Below are 25020 nucleotides of genomic sequence, written 5' to 3'. Positions count from 1 at the left end.
CTATAATTATCTTTCATATGGAAAATACCACTTGATGGTACTTTGGATTCTACATTATTTTTTTAAATTATGAAAATAAGACAGATGGATTGTAAATAAGACATTCTGCTTTGGGCCTGAGGAAATTCTTATTAATGCTCTGGGGTGTGTGTATTGTGTGTATGCGTGTACTTGTGTGCACACATGCATGCATATACAACGAAAACTAAAGCCTAGATCTACTTTTTACTAAAATTTATAAATTTAGCCTACCAAAAATATTTAAATCCATTAAAATCTTGTTTAGCATATAACCTTTCCAAAAGATATGTAAGAGTTTGTTACAAAACAATCTTAATGAGAGAGGCCTGCAACATTCTGCTACATTTAAGTAGTGGAAAAATTGTAGCAGGGAAAAAGTATATAATCTAGTTAATAAAATATGAATTAGATTATGTTTATTCAGTGTTTAAACTCTGTGTCTTCCTAAGTAACCTTTTCTCCTTTATCTTACAATAAATAAAAGACAAATAATCTAGCTGATCTGATAACAAGGTTCTCATGGGAAGATTATTTTGAAATCTTATCTGCTTCTAAAAATATATTAACATTCTTTGAATTTATCTAAATCCCTTCTTCAACTACTAGTAGAAATATCACTGTCACTGGAAAACAAAACCTGGTTAATGCAAGTACTTTAAAAATGACAAGCAAAAGGACTTCCACAGAGAAAAATATAAGAAAAGTTAAATCTTATCTAAAGGCACATAAGCACCTTCTCAGCTAAGTGATCAACTAATTGTTTGAGAATACTGCTTACGGACAAGGAGTCATTCTTTAGAAAAAAAGACTGAATCTCTAGAAATCAGTGTAACTTAAAATGAACAAAACACAAAATATCTCAACCACTGCAAAAAAGAACAATTTTCAAGGATTAAAAAATGTCATGTTTAAGAACAATTTCTAATTCAAGCTAAGAGAGACAGCAAAATACACAAAACAAGGCCTACCTACTAAAAGTGTCGGATAAAAGTTAAGTACTTTCTAAAGCTATGTTAGCACAGGGCGTTTCAAAAGTCTTTAGAGTATTTTCAGATTTTGGAGTCAAGATCATTTCCATATTGATGATTAAGATGGCTAGAAAAGTATAAATAGAATATAAACTCTCTATATAAACTCAGATTAGGACACTAACTTTCTATGAGTGAAGCTGAAACATTCTTAGAAACAGTTATTAGTATTTCATGCAAAGGATAAAACAATTATGATAAATACATAACAAACACTGAAGTTTATATTAGTTTCAAGAAATTACTAACTCAGGGCTACAACACCATCTAGTGATTTAGTAGATAGTGGTAATGAGATTCTAATCTATTGTGAACAACTGGGATTGACAGATGTCAAAGATCATTCCTGACATATGAGAGTTTCGAGGAAAAAAAGTACCATGAATTGGGCTTAGGTGGTAAATTTCAGTAATTTTTTTTTTTTTTCAGGGTAGGGGAGGGCATATATTGGATTCATTTCTGAATCTAAAATGCCTATAATGTTTTCTCTGGTGGGTTCAATACTGTGTCTACAAAAACTCAACAACTGTTACTCAACTCCAACATATCTTATGCTCCCTATCACAGTAAATTTTCATCACTAAAATGCTCCCCAAGAAATTAAGTTCTGAAAGTGGTAAGAGATTTGTAAAAAAACACTGAGAGTAAAGAAAGAAGGAAATTGTTGTTTTCTGATTAGAGATCATGTTTGGGTGAGAAATATAGGAATTTCTGCCCCAAAATGATAAATCTGAAATACTGAAATACAAATATTTCTCTATAAAATGGGGTGCAAGAGGAATGATATGAAGAAAATCATAGTAAAAGAATGAATTAGATTTTACCAGAGAACAACAAATTATTCTACCTGTGTCTGAATCTCGTTCTTCATTTCTTGATGGGCTAATGGTAAAAGGAAGTTTACGTTTCATGGATGATTTCTCTTTCATCTCCTTGCCCACATCACTTCGGTCAATTTTTGGAGTTTTACTATATGATGCAATCTTGTCTTTACTCTATTAAAAATCAAATATGAATAAAGTTGTAACAATATTAGCTAAACAATACAGTATCCAAAAAAACTTATGAAGAAAATTTTCAAATATATACAAGAGTAGAGAGGTATTATAAACCACTGTCTTCAATGTATTCAAGACCCAGTTTCAACAAATTTAACATTTTTTTAACTTGTCTCATATTTCCCTACTTTTACTTAATGAATTTTAAAATAATAAAACAAAATATCTTGAATATAATAAAACTGTATCTAAGTATAATATAGATGTTATCATCAACGAACAAATACACAAATCTGAAAAAGTGATTCTGGATATAATTAAACATACTGTGCTTTGTTAATATCCTGTGCCCACCCATTCAGGTGAGTATCTACCCTTACGAACTATAACCATCATCAAGTTCACATTTGCTCTCCAAATATCTGAATTGGTACTGCATATTAAACTGGGCTATAACAGCTCCTTTGTGAAAAACCTGCTAGATACTAAGAATTAAGCCATATCACCTTAGCAAGAGAGCTTAAAAGAATCGTGATATGAGGGAGTCTAGGTGGCTTAGTCAGTTAAGTGTCTGCCTTCGGCTCAGGTCATGATCCCAGGGGGCTGGGATCAAGTCCCATATCGGGCTCCCTGCATGGCAAGGAATCTGCTTCTCCCTCTATCCCTACCCCCTGCTTATTCTCTCTCTCTCTCTTTCAAATACATATTAAAAAAAGAATAGTGATACGATAATAAATGGCAGATATAATAATTTATAGAGACTCTCAGAAGCAAATTAGAAGTAGACTCAGATTGCAGCTCTCAAACCAAGACAGAAAATGAAGAGGGGGAAGAAGAGGCATAAAAAATTAAATAGTGCATTTTTTTAAAGCAGACTTTCTCAATTAAAATCAAACCCCCACAAGGGTTATTAAAAAGTTTAAAAAAATACTGTATTCATTTTTATACTACCAAAAATTTAAGAGCCCTAGAAAAATAGACTATTCTCTTGGAAAACACACACTACTAAAAACTGGCTCATGAAAGACATACAAAACCTGTATAGACCAATGATCATAGAAGACCATAAATCCATAGCTAAAGATTTTAAGTTTAAAAAAGGTACCTAGCCCAGAAGATTTTACAAGAGATTAAAAAAAATTCAAGGGACAGATATTTCACAAGTCATGTAAATAATACTACAGCATGAAGGTATGATAAGAAGTAACAATCCGGGGTGCCTGGGTAGCGCAGTGGTTAAGCATCTGCCTTCGGCTCAGGGCGTGATCCCAGCGTTCTGGGTTCGAGCCCCACATCAGGCTCCTCCACTAAGAGCCTGCTTCTTCCTCTCCCACTCCCCCTGCTGTGTTCCCTCTCTCGCTGGCTGTCTCTGTCAAATAAATGAATAAAATCTTAAAAAAATAATAAAAATAAGAAGTAACAATCCATCTTATAAGTCTAAAATAAAACTGATACCAAAAGGGAATACAAGACAGAAATCAAAAACTAAATTGCTTATGAAATAAACACAAAAATAAACTATCCTAAATTAAATGTCAAATCAGATTTAGTGTCTTAGAACTTAGAAAGATAATATCATAATCAAGCAGGGTTCACCCAAAGAATACAAGAATAGTTCATTATTAGAGAATCTCTTAAGACAATTCACTGTATCAGAATATTAAAGAAAAACTATACGATGATCTTAACAGGTGACAAAAATAACATTTTGACAGAGTCTACATTCATTTTTGATAAATCTATTAGCAAAATCAGGAAGAGAATGTGACTTCCTTGTATCTTAACTGGTAAAGATTACTGAAGAATAACAGCCTCATATTATTTATTTCTCAGTTACAAAGGTAAATCTTCTTGAGCTGTTTTTCCACTTCTGCCAATGATACCAAGCTTCACAGGCATGTATTTTCTTTATAAGGTTGTTTTAAAATGTAGGTTTTATTATTACTCAGGTATGGTGAAGCCAACAGATAAGGCTACCACTGCCACTGAAAAGACAGTTTGTTACTCACAGTTCTCAAGAAGAGGGGGCATGCCACATTACACAGGGCCACAAAGGGTAGTACTAAGGTGGGTTGGGAGGCAGAAGGAGAAAAGGGAAACGTGGGGAAAAGCTTTTACGTGGTTTCCTCAGGAAAGAAAAGGCAAGGCAGAGTAAGCAGGCTCAGGACTGGCTATTTTGAGTAACATCAGCAGTTTCTGGGCTATGGGCGCTTTTTCTCTTATTGGCTGGTACCCGGCTGTGATTTACTAGGGCAGGGGGACAGTGGCCCAGAGTGGGAAAGTTGGATACAGCTGGTGGCTGGGTTTGGACCCTGGATTGGTTAGTTTGCATATGAAATGTTGGCCATAGCGAGTTGTTTACTATCTTTGGGAATTAGCTAGCCCTGGAAGTGGCAGTCTCCCTGGTGTCAGCAGGCTCCAGATGTCAAAGCATCAGAAATAAAAAGGCATGATTAATACAAAGGTTAACCAACAAAATTCTAGAGACTTGCCTTAGAAATAGGAGTCTCTGTTATTAATAAAGGGAATCCAAGAAAAATGTGAACATGTCCTTCTTCCCTTGCACCTGTGTAAGTAAAGATACTGTTCTGTACTATAAAACAAGTTAAAAGAAACCAATTTAATAACATGTTAAGTGGAAAATGTTCACAAGAACATAAAGATCGCACTCTCCTCTGCGATATGGTGATTAGTGTGAATATTTGTAACTGCTACCAACCAGCTCTGTTCTCTGTAAAATAAAACTATCCTCGGAAGTATTACTTGAACAAAGGGTTTTTGTGAGATTCTTACACACTTCAAAAATTATTTTCAGATCTGGGGAAAGAAACTTTCAAAATAAACAGTTATGTCTGATTGTCTTGAAATTTCTGTATTACCAAATGGTATAAATACTCTATCAATTCAGGAGCCAATTGCTGGCACATTCTTCCATATCCATGACATAGAAAAGTCTAGGACTCTTAGATTATTTTAAAATATTTTAATTCTTTTTCATTTATATTAATGCTATTCTTTCAGTAACCTACAACAGCTACCATACACAGTAATGAAATCAATGTAAACATCTGGGGCCTACTATACGTTAATAAAAGAACAATGACAACAAAAATCAATGGCAAGTGAGAATGACCTTCTATCACTGTTACTGTTAGACAATATACGGGTAGCCTTTACCAACTCGGTAAGATGGAAAAAAGAAGAGATAAAAATTTACCAAGATATAAAAAAATAGAAAATAGAAAACTCTTGAAGGACACAACCCAAAATATGAAGAGCTATCTGTAGGTAATAGCATTACTGGTGTGTTGGGAGAGAATTCTAAATGGCTCTCCTGGATATCTGCACATCTTACAGAGGCACTATCTCCCTTTGTTCTGCACTATCTTTTCAAGAATATCTATATGGAGAACAGCCTTGGAAGGTAGTATCTTCCCCTGGAGCAAAGGGCAGATCTGTTTACTGTTCTGTATAATAAACAATTTCTCCCTTTAGTGGGAGTAAGTCAGGTAGACTTACTGCCCATTATAAAAGATTTGGGGTTCCTCTCTAGTACTGCATCCACCTTTATATGTAGTTGTCACCTGGCTCTCTTTGCATCCCATTGTGAGAAACAGAGCTCAGATTACAGACACAAATGCTGATAGATGGCTACTGCTATTGTTATGAGAAATTAACTTTCCTTTATATCCCACTCAGGAGTCTTGCATCTCCTGCCAGCATCCATGAAACTGATCAGCTTGCAAGTAGGATAGGGCATAATACAATCTCAGAAATGATGGTTTTTTACAAGGCAATTTCTATTTTCACTATTCTTCTTTTTCTAATTTTTCTATAACCAACATGTATTATATTACTTGAATAGTAAAATAAAAATTTCTCTATTATCACTTTGATGTAAAATAATGAAGGTCTGAATTATGTTGATGAAAAGGATAAGACAGCTACTTAGGAGATTAAATAATATCCACTCTCACACTTCATGAATTTAACCTAGGTTTTAGATTTTCATAGAAGGTTTTATCAAAGATGTTTTTTTCTACAAACCATAAATACTAACTTATAGCTGAAAACAGTACAAAATAATTTCTAAACTAAAATCAATGGAAAAAAATCCCACAGATTGCACTGAAAGGATAAAATATTTGAAGAATTGTGAGTAGATGTTTTTGATGAACTCCTATCGTAATATTTAATGAGGTAATGCAAGTACTTTATATTAAATGTATATTGCTACAGAGTGTGATTATTATTTAAAATTATGCTCTACTTAAATGCATTTATAAGAAATTAAATTTTGGTTCAGGTTATTTTATTAAGTTAGGATCTCATAACAGCAATAGTCTGTGTCATATTAAACTAAATAAGGTCTCTATCAGAACAACTGTATATTCATTTCTAAAACTGTAAGGAAGAAAAAGCTCAGAAGCAGCTTGAGGCTGGCTTCCAGGTCAATCACTCACTAAGTTAAATATCTACTTAAAACTCAAGAAAACCACTTCTAACAACAGTTTTCCATGTCAAGCTGCTCAGAAATCCTAAAGCATGGCCATGAGCACCATGCATATTGCTTCAGAAGAGCTTCTGACCCTTACCCAAACTAACAAATATGTGATCTTGAAAAAGCAGAGTGAGTGAACAGAGAATGAGAAGAGTTAAATATATCACTTTGTGTAAACCAAAAATTAACAAATGAAAAACCTAATAGTCTGTATTATCCTTCCCATTTATCGTATAAATCTAATGATTAATAAACATTCTTAACTTACCAAAGCCATGTTTTTAACAGAAGTATGTTAGTGAAAAGTGTTTGCTTTTTGCTAGTTGTTTCTACACTTTTATGAAGGCAATGCTTAGCCATTACTGTATATTTAGTGGCAGCTTTCAAAAGATATATACAAAGTACCTAGGAAGAATAAAAGCTTTATCAGCCATATAAATTCAACCCTGAAAATGGTATCAAGCAGCCCAGATATAATTTCACAAATGCAACCTTTCCTATATTCAAATATTTAGAAATAAAAGTTTTCATTGTCTCCTCAAATCTAGCACTGCATTCTGTCCCTACAACTCTACTGATGTAATACTTTTACCAAGCAAAATCATTTTAAGGTATCTCAACTGACAAAATCCAATGGTCTCACCCTTCCTGTTAACTTCTGTGGCATTTGGCATACAGACTCCCTTAGCTACTCTACTCTGTTTAGCCTCTCCTGGTTCTCTCTGACCGCATTTCCTGTCTCCCAGGGACTCTTAAAGTATTCGAATTCCTAAGTATACTCTCCTTCATTCTCACTCCACTCTCTTTGGGTGACATCTCCATAATGATAAAGTTATTTTTCCACTAATCCTCATATATTTATTTCCAATGAGCTGTTTTGAGCTCTGGATTTATATCTAACTGCTTATTAATACTTCCAGTTGGATGTTCCAATGGCCAACTCAACAAGTAAAAACCAAACATTCTTCTCAAAACAACCCATTCCATTTCTTGGATTCCTTCTCAGGGAATAGTAGTTCAATCAACCTCAGGGTGGACCCAGATTACTTTTTCTATGTACTCAAGTTTAATTCATTCAACATCTTTTAGATCTGCCAACTTCTTTCTATCTTCATAGCCACTGCCCACACTACCTTTTGCTTGGATTTTTAAAATAACACTCTAACTGCTCTCTACCATGGCCCTTCCCTTTTGACTCAATGGCTACAGGATAAATTTCAAGTTCCTTGGCAAGACACATAAGGCCATAATGAACCGACCCCTGTCTAATGCTCATCTTCTACCCTCCATCCTCCACAATGTTCATCCTAACTTTACATGTACTACTCTAATGTTAAGATTCATGTCTCTTTTACATCTTGGACTGTCCTCTGCTTCCACTTTCCTGCTGGCCACATACTCATTCATCCTTGAGAATTCAGATTAAGTATCTTTTCTACTGTGAAACTATCCCTGAACCGTGTACAGTCGACTGCTTCTCTCCTTTTTGTTCCATTATTGTACATTCAATACTTCCATTAATGTGCTTCTTACAATGGTAGAGCAATTCTCAAAGTATGGTACCTGAGACCATTTCAGAGGATCTGCAAGGTCAGAAATATGCTCACAATAACCCTAAGGTAATACTGTATCTTGCTCATTCTCTCAAGAATACATACTGAGTTTTCTAGAGACTACATGACAAGTGATATCCAAATACCCTGCACGCAGAAGCAGATGAGAATTTGGTAGTCTTCTGTTAAATCAGACATTAAAGATACGTGCAAAACCAAAGACACTCTTCTAATATTTTTTGTTTTGGAATATATAGTTCTTTTCCATAAAAATATATTATGTGTGTATTAAACCAGTTAATATACATTTAATTTTTTCTCAGTTCTAATTTCTGATATTGTAAATATCAACAGATATACCCACATTTAAAAAAGCTTTTGAGATATTTTTCTCCCCAAAGATTATATTTACTTATTTGAGAGAGCGAGAGAGCACATGCGTGCACATACACAAGCAGGGGGAGAGGCAGAGGGAGAAATAGAAGCAGACTCCCCGCTGGGCTGGGAGCCTGATGTGGGACTCAATCCCAGGACCTGGAGATCATGACCAAAGGCAGACGCTTAACCATCTGAGCCACCCAGGCGTCCCTTTTTTGGGATCTTTGATTATGTTGAAGGGGTCCTGAGAGCAAAACATTTCAGACAAACAGGAGGACTAATTGGTTAAGAGTCTTCATAAAGATTTAGATCATGCTTAACCACCTGTTGCTTTATTCTTAGTATCATAAAAGAGTACATAACACACTAGGAATCCCATATAAGGTTTGTTAGATAAACTAATAATGGAATCGTTCTGCTTAAGATTTGTCACATTTGGTACATTAAAATACATTTGGGGAAACTTGTCTATGGTGGAGTGAAGATATTGGCAACTTATCTCCCCAAGAAACAACTCTAAATCTAGACAATTGTCAAAAACAGCCACTTCAAGGCTCCAGAAATTGAAAAAAAACAAACAACAAACTGAGCAGCTTTTTTTTTTTTTTTTCAAGAAAAACTGCTTAACTATGGTAAGAACAGTGAGTATCTTTGGCATTCTTGCCTGGGGAATGCTTTCATTCCCTGGCTGATGCTTAGTTTGCATCTGGGGTGGGGTTGGCAATGAAAACTAGCATCTTTACTGCCAGAGAGTGTCAACTTGAATTGGTATAGAAGGCCAAAAGCCCACACCCAGCTGCACTGTTTACAAAAATAGCAAACAGAGTAGGAAACAACTGGAGGGGGCAAAACACATAGTCCTATTAGCCTAAGGTTGTGTTCCTGCTGCAGAAGAGAAGCAGCTGGTGAATAAGCCAGAAATATACCAGGGAGACTGCAGAAATGAGAGAGCCATAGGGTGTACCCGGTAAGACTTGCTTGCACATATCCTTGGCTGAGAGGGAAAGCTATGTCAATGTATGGGGAAGATCTGAGAAGGGCTAAGCTCTCCATATATCCTTCACTGACTGGGGGATTATGTGTGAGAGAGGAAATCTGGGAGGGTCCAAGCTCTCTACATATCCTTAGTTGACTGCACACAAGCAAAAGGAAGACCTGGGTGAGCCCAACAGAAAGTAAATGCCAGGGAAGATCTCAAAAATGCCTGAATGGGGGCACCTGGGTGGCTCAGGTCATGATCCCAGAGTCCTGGGATCAAGCCCTGCATTGGGCTCATTGCTCAGGAGGGAGCCTATTTCTCCCTCTCCCTTTCCCTCTGCCTGCTTCTGCTCTGTCAAATAAATAAATAAAATCTTAAAAAAACAAAACAAAACAAAAATGCCTGAATGTTGAATGCACTCCCCAACACACAGGCAAGTCTGTCAGTAGAAGGTGGAAGTCTTACTGGCTCCTGGTATTTGAGTACAACCTCTGATCAATCCATTGCTGCTGACTAATCTACACAGACACAGGGGTAACCCTGTGGAAGCAAGACTAAAAAAGAAAAAAAAAAATGGATACCAGTGGTTGAGAAAAATACTGAAGATAAATTCCTAACATTCTATTATAAATAAATTAAAAAACTTAGCAACAGTTCAAACTTTCAGGTGGGAAATAATGAGAACCCAGAACTGCAGAACTGCTACAGTACATATGACCCTAAATTGTCCAGTTTTCAATAAAAATTAAGACATACAAGAAAAAAGCAAGGAAAAAAGTATTCAATAGAAATTTCTCTGCGTAAGCCGAAATACTAGATTTGACAATTATAAACTAAAAAATTTAAGTATGACAATAATGCCTTATCAAATAGAAAATACTAATAAAGAAAAATTACAAAAAGAGCCAAATGGAAATACTGGATTTGAAAAGCAAGAGTAACTGAACATGCATGAGAAATGTTCAACAGCAGATGTGAGAGGGGAAAAAAAAAATAAACTAAATATTCCAAATTTCATGAAACCTTTAATCTACAGATCTAAGAAGCTCAAGAAACGCCAAATAGAATAAACAACAGGGAAATCCTAAGCACATGACAGTCAGAGAGAGAGAAGCAATAAAAAAAATTCATCTTGACAAGGGTACAAAACAGCTGACTTCTTATCAGAAACAGTTAAAGCAAGAAAGTAGAGTGACATTCAATCAAATTTTTTCTTTAAAAAAATCAGCTAAGAAATCTATACCCAACAAAACTGCCCTTTGAAAACAGTCACCAAAGACCACAATTCTATGTATAACTCGATTTGTATGAAACATCCAGAACAAGCAATTCTATAGAGACAGAAAGTAGATTAGTGACTGCTGAGGGCAGTGGGGGTTGGGGACAGAACGAGGAGTGAATGCTGATGGATACACAGGGTTTCTTTTTTGGGTGAAAATGCTCTAAAATCAATAGTGGAGATAACTGCACAACTCTGTAAATATACTAAAGACTACTGAATTGTACACTTTAAATAAGTGAATCATATGGTATGTGAATTATATCTCAATAAAGCTGTTTTTAAAATACAGCAAAACCAAGATATTCCTAGATCAATGAAGACTGAGAAATCTAATCATGGCTGAAGATCTGTCTTCCAGTAAATCCTGAAAAATTTTTTTTTTTTAAGATTTTATTTGTTTGACAGAGACAGTTAGAGAAGGAACACAAACAAGGGGAGAGGGAGAGGGAGAAGCAGGCTTCCTGCTGAGCAGGGAGCCCGATGCGGGGCTTGATCCCAGGACCCTGGGATCATGACCTGAGCTGAAGGCAGACACTTAACCAACTGAGCCACCCAGGCGCCCCTGAAATTCTTAAAGACTGTGAGGAAATAACAACCAGACAGTAACTTCAGTGTATAGGAAGAAGAAATTAAGAGTAGCAAAACTGGTAAATTTGTAGGTAAAAACTGTATGAATATGTATTTCTCCTTTCTTCTTTTATTTCTTTAAAAGACTGTATAAAACTAACAGTTTATTTTGGGGCTAATAACAAATGTTGATGAATCTATAGATAGATACACACAAAAAAAGGGAGGAAATGGAGCTATACAGGAACAAAGTTGCTATATTTTACTGGAATTAAGTCAATATTAATTTACAATAATTAGATGCATGTTATAATCCAGAGATCGATCTCTTAAGATTACAATTCAAGAAATCAGAAATTTAAGTTTAAGAAATCAGAAATTTAAATAGTACACTGAAAAATATTTAGAATAAAAAAAAGGCAGCACAGATGGGAGAAAAACAAAAATACATGAAACATATAAGAACACAGAGCAAAATGGCAGATATAAATCCAACCCTATGAATAATTATATTAAATGTAAATGGATTAATCATTTTAATCACAAGGCAGAGATTGCCAGTGCAATCAGGCGAGAAAAAAACAGAAGTATCTATATTGGAAATAAGTAAAAGTATATATGGAGAGGACATGATCCCATGTGTAGAAAATCCTAAGGAATCCACAAACTTTTAGAACCAATAAATGAGTTTAGTAAGGTCACAGAATACAAAATCACTATATAAAAATCAACTGTATTTCTAAAAACTAGCAATGAAAAATCCAAAATGAAATTAACTACAACAGCATCCAAAAGAATAAACCACTAATAATTCAGCAAAAGAAGTGCAAGATTTGTACACTAAAAACTATAAAGTGTTGCTCAGGGAAACTGAAGATCTAAATAAACAGAGATATTCAGTGATGATGGACTGGAAGACATACTGTTAAGATTTCAATACTACCCAAACTGATCTATTCAATAAAATCCCTATAGGTTTTTTGTAGAAACTGACAATTTGTCTGGAAACGTAAAGGACCCTGAATAGCCAAAACAGTTTTTGAAAACAACAAAAGTCTGAAAACTTAAAATTCCTGATTTTGAAAGCAGATTTGGGGTTGCCTAAGGGTTGGGTGGGAATAGGGACTGAATACAAAAGGGCATGAGGATCATTTAGCAATGATGGAAATGGTGTAAACTGGATTGTGATGATGGCTGCACAACTTAATAAGTTTACTATAAATCACTGAATAAATGAGTGAATTTTAAGAGTATATAAATTATATACCTCAATAAAGCGATTGTAAAAAAAAAAAAGATTTGTACACGAATGCTCATTACAGCTCTATTTGTATTTGCCAAAAACCAGAAACATTTCTGATGTCCTTCAATAAGAAAATGACTTAGGGGGAAGAAAAGACTTAAAAGGAAAACAGAAAAACAAAAAGGAAAATTCAAAGATAATGTGTAAAATTAACTAGATAAAGGAGAGTGAAACCAGTTAGGAGACAATTGTAGAAATCTAAATGAAGGTTTTGAGGGCTAAATTAAATAGGAATGAAGAAGGATAGATGTAAAAAGAATCACGGGTCACTGGCAATGACTAATAAACAACAAAAACTGTTAACATTTATTTAGCACGTATTATGTAACAAGCATTGCATTAGGCACGATATTTACGCCATTTCACTGTCACAACAATTCTCTAAAGTACTCTTGTCCTCCATTACAGAGAGAGACACTGAGGCTGGAATTATCCAAGGTTAAAGACATGGAAAATGCAACCACTACCGTGTATGTGTGTTTTGCCTGGGAGTCAGGAGGTGGAGAAAATAATGCCAAATGATTGTGAGGTCTTGGATTTTTTTTCCCACCCCCTCTCAATGATTATTTAAGTAAATATGCCATATTAGTAATTGTGTTATCTCAGGGAATGAAAAACAATCTTATTCCTAGGAATCCAATTTAATTCTAAAGGATTTAGATAAATGGTTTGGATTTATCTGGCATCCAACTGCTTTTTATTTTATGGGTAATTACTAAAAATATTAAATGGGGAGTTTTTCTCAATTCCAAAAGAGTCAACACATCTTTAGTATAATCATATACCTTTCTTCCATATGGTTTTTCTACCATATTGCTGTCACTGTCAGAATTTTCACTCTGAACTGGTTTTGTGAACCCAGATTTGGGCATCTTATAGCTGTTCAGCTAGCTTCTTCTTTTATCAGTCTTCTCATCCTGGATCTGTAAAGAATGGATATATAAGGGTTACTTGTATACATATGCAATGAAACCTATTTACAGGTATATATCACAATTAATGCAATTTGTTATTCTCTATGTCTCTGTAAGTCCTAGCCTAAATTAAGTTTTCACTTAAGAATTCGAGCTTCTAATTAAAGTCCACTCAGCTTGTCACTGAAAAGAAGAAAAGAGAACTACTTTTATATTTCTTCCCACCTTCTCTAGAGTCGTATCTAATATCCAGTTTTCCAAGGAACCACAAGGAGTAGAAGTGAAAGCAATAACAAAGGGTTTGTCATTTCAGCCTGTCTTTAGAGGTAGAAGGGCCTAGCAGATTCTCTGGTAGTTCTGCATTGGTCTGGAATTTACTTCTGAAGACCCAAACAAGAATCTGATAGGTCTGATTGCAATTTTACAATATCTGATTCCATTTTAAATTAATTTAAATTTATAAAACCATTCCTACTTAAAATTCCTGGAGTGTTTATTCTCCTTCACTCAACTCCCAGACATTCCCAGGCAGTTAGTCACTTTATCAACCTATTCATTTGCTTAATGTTTATCATACTGTAATTATCATGTCATATATCATTTTCTTTCTGATTTGTTCAGCCTTCTGTTTCCTGCTCTGCAATAAGTCAAGAAACATCTTACAAGTTTAGGCTTACATACAAGATTACATTTAAAATCCAAAAAAATTCCAAGGGAGTTTTACATATAAAAAGGGAAGCCATGAGACTAGCTAGACCAGTGTTGCTGTCTGATGACCTACTAGCTACATGGGGCTGTTGAAAGCTAAATTAACTAAAATTAAAGTAACTACTGTACAGTACAAATATATATTTCTATTATAACAGAGAGCTCTACTGTATAGCACTGGGCTAGACTGAAGTTGCTGGCCAACAGGAGCATGACTTGGACCACAACATTAAGCAGAATGACTGACAAGGCTAATTTTTAATTATTTCATACAATAAATTTCTAATAGATGGATATTACAAGTCTAAGTAAGCTACATTCTAGCATCTATGTGAATCATTAAAACCCAGACACCCTGAACAGAGGATTAATAAAATCTTCTATGTTCTTCAAATTGTTCTATTGGTACTTTAAACTGTTTGATTTCAATAGGTGAAACAAATCCTAAAATCCCTTAAATGAACTGACTTACTCACAGATTATCAAAACTAGATTCAATTAATCTGAACAGAGCCGAATTAAAATACATTCCACAGAAGAAAACTGCCAGAGTTCAAATAGTTCAAATCTTTCATTTATAGAGGAAATAAACCTGAATAAAGAAACTCTGATACTCCACACATGAGGCAGTTTACCCTGGGATCATTCAACTGTTTCAACTATTACCATATAAATAGAATATTTTTAAAAAAGCACTGCCCTCAAAACTAGCCTTGTGTAAAGCTTACAGAGTTATAGTTATGAGTCATATATAAAAAGAAAAATTCTGACTCAAAAGCAAAATGGATCTGCATAATATCAACAGGCATTAGTCTAGGTGAGACTATAAATATAAAGCACTATCTCCTTTGTAGATCAAGCAAAGCAAGTTACTAGTGAATGTAGGACTGTCATAAATATTTTTAAAGAAAATTATACATAGCAATAATATTCTATTAATAGACTATATGTGAGAAAAAGCTTACATTATCTTTCAATAACTTTATTTGGAAAATTTCAGAATAATAAAAATCAAAATTAGATTCTAAAAATATTACTTCCATCAATAAATACTAAGCATTTAAAATATAGTTAGGTTCTGAGCCCATGCTATATAATGTAACTGCTAGAGCCAACCAATATACAAACTATACACGGGATAATCAAAATCACATTAGGTAAACTAAAACAGAATATCTTAAAATGTACAAATAACCAAACAGAAGGCGGGAAAAGAAAAATTGAGGAATGAAAACAGAAGGAACAAACAAAACAATGATAGACCTAATCCAAAATACCAATACTGATATGAAATGCAAATGGACTAACCACACCAATTAGAAGAGATTGTCAGATTGTACACCTGAAACTACTGTAACACTGTATGTTAACTAAACTGGAATTAAATAGACAGTGGAACCAACAGAAAACTGAAAGGAAAAAAAAAAAAGGAGACTATCAGAAGGAAGGGGGAAAATGACCATACTATAAGCTAGTAACGAGAAATTTACTTCAAATGTATAATATAGGTAGGTTAAAAGTGAAAGAAAGGAAAAAAGATACGCCATGCAAGCACTCATCAGGAAAGCTAGAGTAAACCACAATATCAGACAAAACAGATCTCAGAGCAAAGGGGAACTTTACATATTACACACTGATAAAAGGATTAGTTCACTAAATGTGTATGCACTAACAATAGAGCTTCAAAATACAGGAAGCAAAAACTGACAAAACTGACAGGACAAATAGACAAATTCATTATTACAGGTGAAAGCTTCAACTACTCTCAATAAGACAGAAAATCAACAAGGATATAAAAGAACTGAAAAATGCCATCAATTCAAGTCAACTGGGTCTAACTCACATTTTGTACAAAAATCTGCCCAACAACAGGAAAATATTCATTCTTTTCAAGGGCACACAGAATATTCACCAAGATAGGCCATGTCATGGGTCAAAAACAAACACTAATAAATTTATAATAACTGGGGCGCCTGGGTGGCTCTGTTGGTTAACCACCTGACTCTTGATCTCAGCTCAGGTCTTGATCTTAGGATTCTGAGTTCAAGCCCTATGTTGGGCTCCACGATGGGTGTGGAACCTACTTAAAAACAAACTACAGATCAATATAATAGCTCATGATCATATACCAAAAAACCTTCAATAAAATATTAGGAAATTAAATTCAGCTATATATAAAAAGGACAATCCATCATGACAAGTGGGATTTATCCCAGTAATTGAAGGTCAGCTTAATGTGTGAAAATCAATCTATGCAATTCACTGTATTAACAGACTAAAAGCGAAAAAACAAATGACAGTCTGAACAGATACAGAAAAAGCAATTGATAAAAGTTAATACTCATTAATGGCAAACAACTCCCAGTAATAGAACAGAACTTGAATGCTTTCTTTGTCTCCTAAGATAAACAATGAGGCAAGAATGTACACTCTCATCACACTTCATCATCTCTCCCCCCCGGCTTTACTGAGGTATAACTGACAAACACTGTATATATCTAAGGTATACAATGTGGTAATTTGATATATATATTCCCTGTGAAATGATTACCACAATCAAGCTAAATAAAACATCCATCATGTCACATAATTAACATTTTATCTGTGTGTAGTAATAGCACTTAAGTCTATACTCGCCGAAAATTTCAAGTATATAATGCATTATTAACTATAGTCACCATGCTGTACATCTCCCCATTTCCCCCAATCCCCAGCAACCACCGCTCTACTCTTTGCTTCTGTGAGTCCATTTTTAGATGCCACACATAAGTGAGATCATACAGTATTTATTTTTCTGTCTCTGGCTTATTTCGCTTAACATAATGTCCTCCAAGTTCATCCATGTTGGCACAAATGGGAGGACTTCCCTTTTTTCAATGGCAGAATAATATTCCATTGTAAATACAAAGACCATATTTTCTTTATCCATTCATCCACCAACAGACTGATTCTATACTTGGCTATTGTGACTAATGCTGCAACACACGAGTAGAAATATTACTGTGAGGTATTGTTTTCATTTCCTTTAGATATATACCTAAAAGTGGGATTGCTGGGGCGCCTGGGTGGCACAGCGGTTAAGCGTCTGCCTTCGGCTCAGGGCGTGATCCCGGCGTTATGGGATCGAGCCCCACATCAGGCTCCTCCACTATGAGCCTGCTTCTTCCTCTCCCACTCCCCCTGCTGTGTTCCCTCTCTCACTGGCTGTCTCTATCTCTGTTAAATAAATAAATAAATAAATCTGTAAAAACAACAACAACAACAACAACAACAAAAAAAAAACAATGTTTAAAAAAAAAAAGTGGGATTGCTGGATCAGATAGCGGTTATATTTTTAATTTTTTGAGGAACCTCCATGTTCTTTTTCCATAGTGGCTGCACCAACTTACATTCCAACAAGAGTGTATAAGAGATCCTTCTCACCATACAGTCACCAACTCTTGCTATCTCTTGCCTTTTTGGTAACAGCCATCCTAATAGGTGTAAGGTGAGATCTCATCATGGTTTTGATTTGCATTTCCCTGATTATTAGTGATGTTGAGTTGAGCACCTTTTCATATACTTGGCCATTTGTGTGTCTTCTGGAGAAATGTTCAGGCCCTTTGCCCATTTTTAAATTGAGTTTGTTTGCTGTTGAGTTCTATATATTTTGGACATTAATCCCTTACCAGATATATGGCAGAGAGAGATGTACTTTCTCTCATTCCAAAGGCTGCCTTTCCATTGTTTCCTTTGCTGTGCAAAAGGTTTTTAGTCTAATGTAGTCCTACTTAATAAAAAATTCCTGGAGTGCTTGTTAAAATACACATTTAGTAAGTCTGAAACAGAACCAAGAATTTGTACTTTTAATAAGTATCCCAGTGGTTCTTATCATTAGGAAAATGTGAAAACAAATTAAATTATTGAGTATTTTTACTGATATTATAAAAGATCTCATTAGAAAAGGATTCATTTCATTAATTTTAGACAGGGGTTTTCTCTACTATATTAATACATATATATACACATCATGCATACATGTGAGTGGTGTGGGATATCATCTTAATTTAAAAAATAACTACATTAAGCAGACTGAAATTCTCATTAAAATTTTTCAACTGTCATTTCCTTTCTTCACAGGATAACTCTTTGTGAGAATACTTTAACTCACAAGATTGATCCTAAAGAGTATTCAAATACCGGTATCATACTTATTTTATTCTACTGATTGTTACTTATGCCATAAGTGCTCCATAGCTTTCTTCCTTAGACTGATCTGTTTCCATTTTTCTGGGAAGTATATGCAGCAACTATTAGTTTCTTTTCATTGCCTCTTAATTATCACCTTTAATACTGGCTTCTCTGGAAGTTTATTCTTCCCTCCACTCTAGACAGAAAATTTGTTGCTTACTCAATTACTGTCCTCTGTAGATTTTTAAGTTTAAAACAGTCTTAACAGAAGCTGACAAACCACAGGTTGTATATCTTTCTTTCAGATTATAAGTAAAAAAATGATTGAAGTTTTACACAATTCTTTACATTTAAATAGAACTTTTTTTGAAAAAGGTTTTATTTATTTGACCGAGAGAGAGAGACAACTAGCGAGAGAGGGAACACCAGCAGGGGGAGTGGAAGAGGAAGAAGCAGGCTCCCAGTGGAGGAGCCTGACGTGGGGCTCGATTCCAGAATGCCGGGATCACGCCCTGAGCCAAAGGCAGACGCTTAACGACTGAGCCACCCAGGCGCCCCTTAAATAGAACTTTCAACAGTTTTTTTCCAAACTGATTTTTCAAAGTCTCCTTGCTTGGGATCTCTAGAAACTGCTTTAGATGTGGGGTGGGGGTGAGGGATGGGAAGGAGAATCACATAACTGGAAGAAAACTACTGTATCTTAAATCTCTTGACCTATGTAAGGTGGTATCCATCTACCTTATCCAATCCTTTTTTTTCCAGTAGAAAAAATATATACTATAAGCACACTTTCTTGGATTACATATGCATTTGCTTTAGCAAAAGGAGTCTGATGGACTCATTTTTGGGACATTATATAATGCATGCATACCTAAAAAGTCCAATTATCAGAAATTTGCCAAAAACTATTGATAAAAATGCTTATCACTATCCACAATGTGAAGTTTAACCAAGCAAGTTAAACTAATTTAGCCAGTAGCAATGTCACTAAACTAATGCTGTTATAATTTAATAACAAGAAGAGCAGATTTGAACAACACAGCTAACTTGACAAGAATAATGATAGAGATAAGCATCCTTCTTGAAGACTGAAGTAACTGCAATGTCAAGTCTTTTTTTTTTTTTTTTTAAGATTTTATTTATTTATTTGACAGAGACAGCCAGTGAGAGGGGGACACAAGCAGGGGGAGTGGGAGAGGAAGAAGCAGGCTCATAGCGGAGGAGCCTGATGTGGGGCTCGATCCCATAACGCCAGGATCACGCCCTGAGCCGAAGGCAGACGCCCAACAGCTGTGCCACCCAGGCGCCCCTGCAATGTCAAGTCTTGCTTGAAAGTCAGACTTCTAAGTATAATAACAAAACGGATTCTTTAGGAAACATTAATAAGTTGATCTTTTTTGTTTATGACTTACTCTTTATCCTAAGGCTAACAATTTGGAGAAAACTTTATCTTCCTAGCAGAGAGTACAAATAATCAAGAAGGAAATAAGCCTTGGGAGAAGTCTGTAGGGAAAAGCTACCCAACATGACAAAACAAGTGAGGGTTAAAGGAAAAAATCCAAGAAGAGAGAAAAGACTGGTAGACTTTTGGCAAGATAGGGAGGAAAGAAAAAAAAAAACCTCTAGTTAGTAGTATGGCTAGAAGAGAACTTTGAAGAACAGAAGTAGATAATGGAATTTGTGAAGTTATATGCTATGGACATACAAGATTACATAAAGTAAGAGTGAAAATCTACACAAGTGTTCCTCTAAAGAAACTAAAGGAAATTCTGTATTTTGAGATCACTTTATAGTTTTATAGTATTCAGTGAGCACTGGACCCTCAGAACCGATGCCTTAAACATTATTTTTTTTGTTAGCTCTAGTACTCTATCTTCCAGTTGTAAGTCTAGTCACTCTGTTTTCCAACTATAACTTTGACTTCAAAATTCTTCATAGGGGTATCACACAATGCCAGAATTTGTCTTTAGCTTCTATCTACAAAATGAGAAGATACCAAACTCAAAGTTTGTCAGCAAGTCTTTCCCAATTATCAGATATGCTTAGCTTTACTACTACAGCTCCATACCTACTTGGCAATTAGTACTTATTCTGTAAGAGTACATTTTTACCAAGGTATTGGTGGCAGGAAGAGGGGAAGCTTTCCTCTAAGTAGGCTAAGACAGGCAGAAGTTTAAAACAAACAAACAAACAAGTCAGGGGAAAAAAAACACCCAAGAGAAAATAAGCAGAATAAAGTACTGAAACCAAAACTTAGTAATGGATTAATACAGACTACATGGATTAAAAGTTAACTGAAATCACAGACGCAACAAGCTGACATTTTATAAAATGGTTTCTTTCCTCACTTGAACCCTGCCTAAACCGACTTTTAAATTAAAGACAATCAAACTGCATTGGCATTTGTTTTTAGCTTTAATGAGATCCTCTTTGATTCACATTATTACTTCCAGAACATTTCAATTTACTCAAAATATGCTGTTCTTTTAGGCTTATGCCACCCGGTAATTCAAACTTGCCTGACTACCAGAAGCAAAGCAGAATGGTTTATTGTTGTTGTTGTTGTTGTTGTTGTTTTAAAGATACAGATGTCTAGCTTTATCTTTAGAACTACTGAATCAGAATATCTGGGAAGGCAGATAAACACCACTTTTTAAAAAGCTGCCTTTAGTGGCTGCCGGGGGCTGGGAGAAGAGGGAAACAGGTTTCTTTTGGGGTAACTAAAAATGTTCTAGAATTAGGTAATGGTGATGGTTGCACAACATTGTGAATATACCTAAAACCACTGAATTGTACACTTTAAAATGGTTAAAGTAGTGAATTATATGTGAATTTTATTTCAATTAAAAAAGATCCCTGGTGGTATAGCTTAACAATTCTGAAACTACTAGACAGTTGAACCCTGAGCAACATGGGTTTGAACTGCACAGGTCCATTTATATGTGGAATTTTTCAATGATTATACATTAGAAAAATTTTTGAGATTCGCAACAATCTGAAAACACAGAAGATCTATACAGCCCCAAAACAGTGAAAATAGAGCTAGGTATCCCATGTATGCATAAAATATGTAGAAACTAGTATCTTTTACCATTTACTACCACAAAATATACTGAAATCTGTAATAAAAAACTGTAATTTATCAAAATGTACACATGCAGAGACGGTACATGGTACCATTTGCAGTCAAGAGAAATGAAAACAAATGTAAAGATACAGTATTAAATAACTGCATAAAATTAACTGTAGCACACACATCTTGTACTACTGTAATAATTTCACAGCCACATCCTATTGCTACTGGTGGGTTCAGTATTGCCAAGTATCCACTTAAAATGTTGTGTCATGCTAATCATCTCTACATAAATTGCGCACTGCAGTAAGAAGTGATCTCTTGTGGTTCTCCCTATTAGTAAGGAGTTAAAAGTAGTTTTTAAGTAAGGACTTTTTAAGGAGTTAAAAGTTATATGTGGATTTTTGACTGTGTGGGGAGTCAGAACCCCTAACCTCTGCATGTTGTTCAAGGGTCAAGTGATCTTGTATTCTGGAAGTGAACACTTAAGTAAATGGATAATGATGGTAGGAGCTATGGTTCTCACTGCTTGAGTGGGAGATTGCAGAAAGGCAAGTTAGGAGAAGGCTAAAATGTGGTAATGAATTGTTTGAGAGAGTATGAACTCATATTTAGCTTAATGCACACACAGATGGTTTCATACAAAAGTATTTATAGATATGCATAGGTAGAATTTACACACACAGATTTCCCTCTTATGTCAGCTAGCAAGCCCAGGAGCAACAACAAACACCCCAGTAGCAAGAACACCTAACACCAAGATCTTGGTTACTAGTGCCTTTCTCCAAAGGAACCAGGGCTTAGAAAAATGGCTGATCCTAGGATTGAGACAGGAAATATACAAGGTGAGTCTGGAGACTCGTACTATAAAGTAAGGAAGTCCTCAACAATGTACATAACTATATAAACTCAACAATGGGAAGGTGTCACCTGAAAAAGGTCCCAACTGCTAAAGTTGGAACACTTTGAGCAAAAGAATACATAAGTAAAGCGGTACTGGGTTATAACCCAAGATATAAATAATCTATGTCCATCCTGATATAAATAATCTATGTCCATCCTGATATAAATGATGGAACAAATTTAAAAAATGGGAGAGAACAGACAAATTTTCCATGCAGAATTCCAGGTAGTTTATATAGATACTCTGCTCTCAAGGACGTGAAGCATTATTTCCCACTCTAAGTGTGGGTAGCACGGAGTGACTTCCTTCCAAAGAATACAGTTCGGAAAGAGGGAAAACGAAGAAACTTGAAAAACCTGACAAATAACTATCTCAGCAAAGTGAATAAAGTTAGCATCAACAGTGATAAGTAATGTTGATAGTGTGTACCCTTGATGTGATGAAAACGGCACTTTACCTAGCTGGTCTTCCTCCCTAACACACATAACCCTAGTCTAATTACAAGAAAAATAGAAGACAAATTCCAATAGTGGGGCACCCTACAAAAATACCTGACCCATACTCCTTAAAATGGTCAATACCATCAAAAACAAGGTAAATCTGAGAAACCATCACAGCCAAGAAGAGCACAGGAGACATGATGACTAAATGTAATGTGGCATCCTGGATGGGATTACTAGAATAGGAATATGACATTAGGTAAAAAAAAATTATAGAAATCTGAATAAAGTATGGACTTCAGTTAATAATAATGTATCAATTATGACAACTGTACCATGCTAATGTAAGATAGTAATAACAGAGAAAATTGGTGTGAGGTATATAGAAACTCTATGTTGTCTTTGTAATTTGTCTGTGAATCTAAAACTATTTTAAAGTAAAATGTTTACTTATAAAAAAGTTCCCCAGGTAATTTTAATGATTTGGGAACCATTAAATAACTTTTTCCTCTACCCTTCTTACTGCAAACATCTACATACCTCCCAGTTACTTTACCTCATACTGACTTTTATCTCTTAACAGCCTTTACTTCTACCTCAAATCCCTCTCCCATCATGGTTTTCTTCAAAGTTCATGTCTACATCCCATCTCACACTCTGATCCCTTAGGTTCTTGGAGTTCTCACTATCAAAAACCTTTTCACCCCACGTTAGCCACTACTCCATTTTTTCCTCTTCAGAATTTTGTTAGCATCCTTTGCCATTTTTCTACTGTGGTATTTATCATTTTTCTATTGTAAAGGCAGAAAAACGATGCTGTCATTTTTGTTGCGTGCACACACACAGAGGCATATCTCACAGATACTGTGGGTTTCATTCCAGATTACTGCAATAAAGTGAAAACTGCAATGAAATGAGTCAAATGAATTTTTTGGTTTTCCAGTACACATGAAAGTTAATGTTTTATACTATTCTGTAGTCTATTAAGTTAAAAAAATGGATATACCTTAATTAAAAAAATACTTTCTTGCTAAAAATGCTAACCATCATCTGAGTTTCGAGGTGTAATCACTGATCACAGATCACTATGACAAATAATGAAAAAGTTTGAGGTATTGCAAAAATTACCAGAATGTGATACAAAGATACAAAGTGAGCAAATGCTGTTGGAAAAATGGCAGACAGACCTGCTGGACACACGGTTGCCGTAACATCCAATTTGTAAAAAAACAAGCAGTGTCTGCAAAGCGCAATAAAGCAAAACACAATAGAACAAAGTATGCCTGTGTATACATGTAATTACATGTAATTTAAATTTAAATTATAATAATTTAAATTGTGGTTAAATTATAGTAATTACAACTATGCATATATAATTACATATAACTTAAATTTAAAATATATATAAAATTTAAATTGTGGTGAAATATACCTAATATAGAATTTACCACTTTATTTTTTATAGAGGTATAATTGACATGTAACATTAGTTTAAGCGTAAAACATAAAAATTCAATATTTGCATATATTGTGAAATGATCACAATAAGTCTAGTCAACATTTGTCACCATACAGTTGCAAATTATTTTTCTCGTAATGAGAACTTTAAAGATTTACTCTTAGCAACTTTCAAGTTTGCAATACAGTATTATCCATGCTGTATATTATACTGTCACCATGCTGTACATTACATCTTTATGACTTTTTATTTACTTTTTTTTTAATCTTTTGACCTCCTTTATCATTTATCCCTCCCCCCTCTAGCAACCACTGTTCTCTGTATCCATGAACTTGTTTTCTTGATCAATTGTTATTGCTGGTTTTTTTTTTCAGATCCCAAATTTAAGAGAGATCATACAGTGTTTGTCTTTTTGTCTGACTTATTTTACTTAGCACAGCTGTCCTCATGGGGCACCCATGTTGTCGCAAATAGCAAGATTTCTTTCTTTATTGCTGAATGATATTCCTCTGTGTGTGTGTGTGTGTGCGCGCGCGCGCGTGCGCCGCGCACACGTGTGTGTTGTAGGGGCCAAAGTAAGGCCACCCAAAATCTACCACAATGGCATATTGATTATTTTGAATTGCAGCTACTTGGGAAACAGTCAGTGCAAAGACACTTACTCTTTTGCCCCCCAAAGCAGGAAATATATCTCCCATATAAAAGGCACCTTCCCTGCACTAAATGAAAAGGCATCCTTATC

The 25020-nt window shown here is 35.0% G+C and overlaps 1 protein-coding gene across 5 annotated transcripts in view; it reads right to left on the bottom strand.

Moving 5' to 3' along the window:
* ANKRD12 (ankyrin repeat domain 12) overlaps nt 1–25020 on the bottom strand; it is a 122309-nt gene that overhangs the window by 75105 nt on the left and 22184 nt on the right. For 4 of the 5 annotated variants that reach the window (XM_087869972.1, XM_045793865.2, XM_045793867.2 and 1 more), the window contains 2 exons: nt 13396–13533; nt 1897–2044 (listed from right to left, as the gene is read on the bottom strand). In XM_087869972.1, coding sequence (XP_087726098.1) covers nt 1897–2044; nt 13396–13482 — 235 coding nt within the window. In that variant the 5' untranslated portion in view covers nt 13483–13533. Of the gene's footprint in view, nt 1–1896; nt 2045–6816; nt 6954–13395; nt 13534–25020 lie in introns of those variants that run through there. The other variant, XM_087869974.1, reaches the window with a different exon arrangement.

The sequence above is a fragment of the Ursus americanus genome, chromosome 19 (genome assembly GCF_024610735.1).
Source record: "Ursus americanus isolate L20-20 chromosome 19, mUrsAme1.1.p, whole genome shotgun sequence".
NCBI lineage: Eukaryota > Metazoa > Chordata > Mammalia > Carnivora > Ursidae > Ursus > Ursus americanus.
The sequence above is the reverse complement of the archived record's forward strand: the minus strand, read 5'-3'. Positions and strand labels throughout refer to the sequence as shown.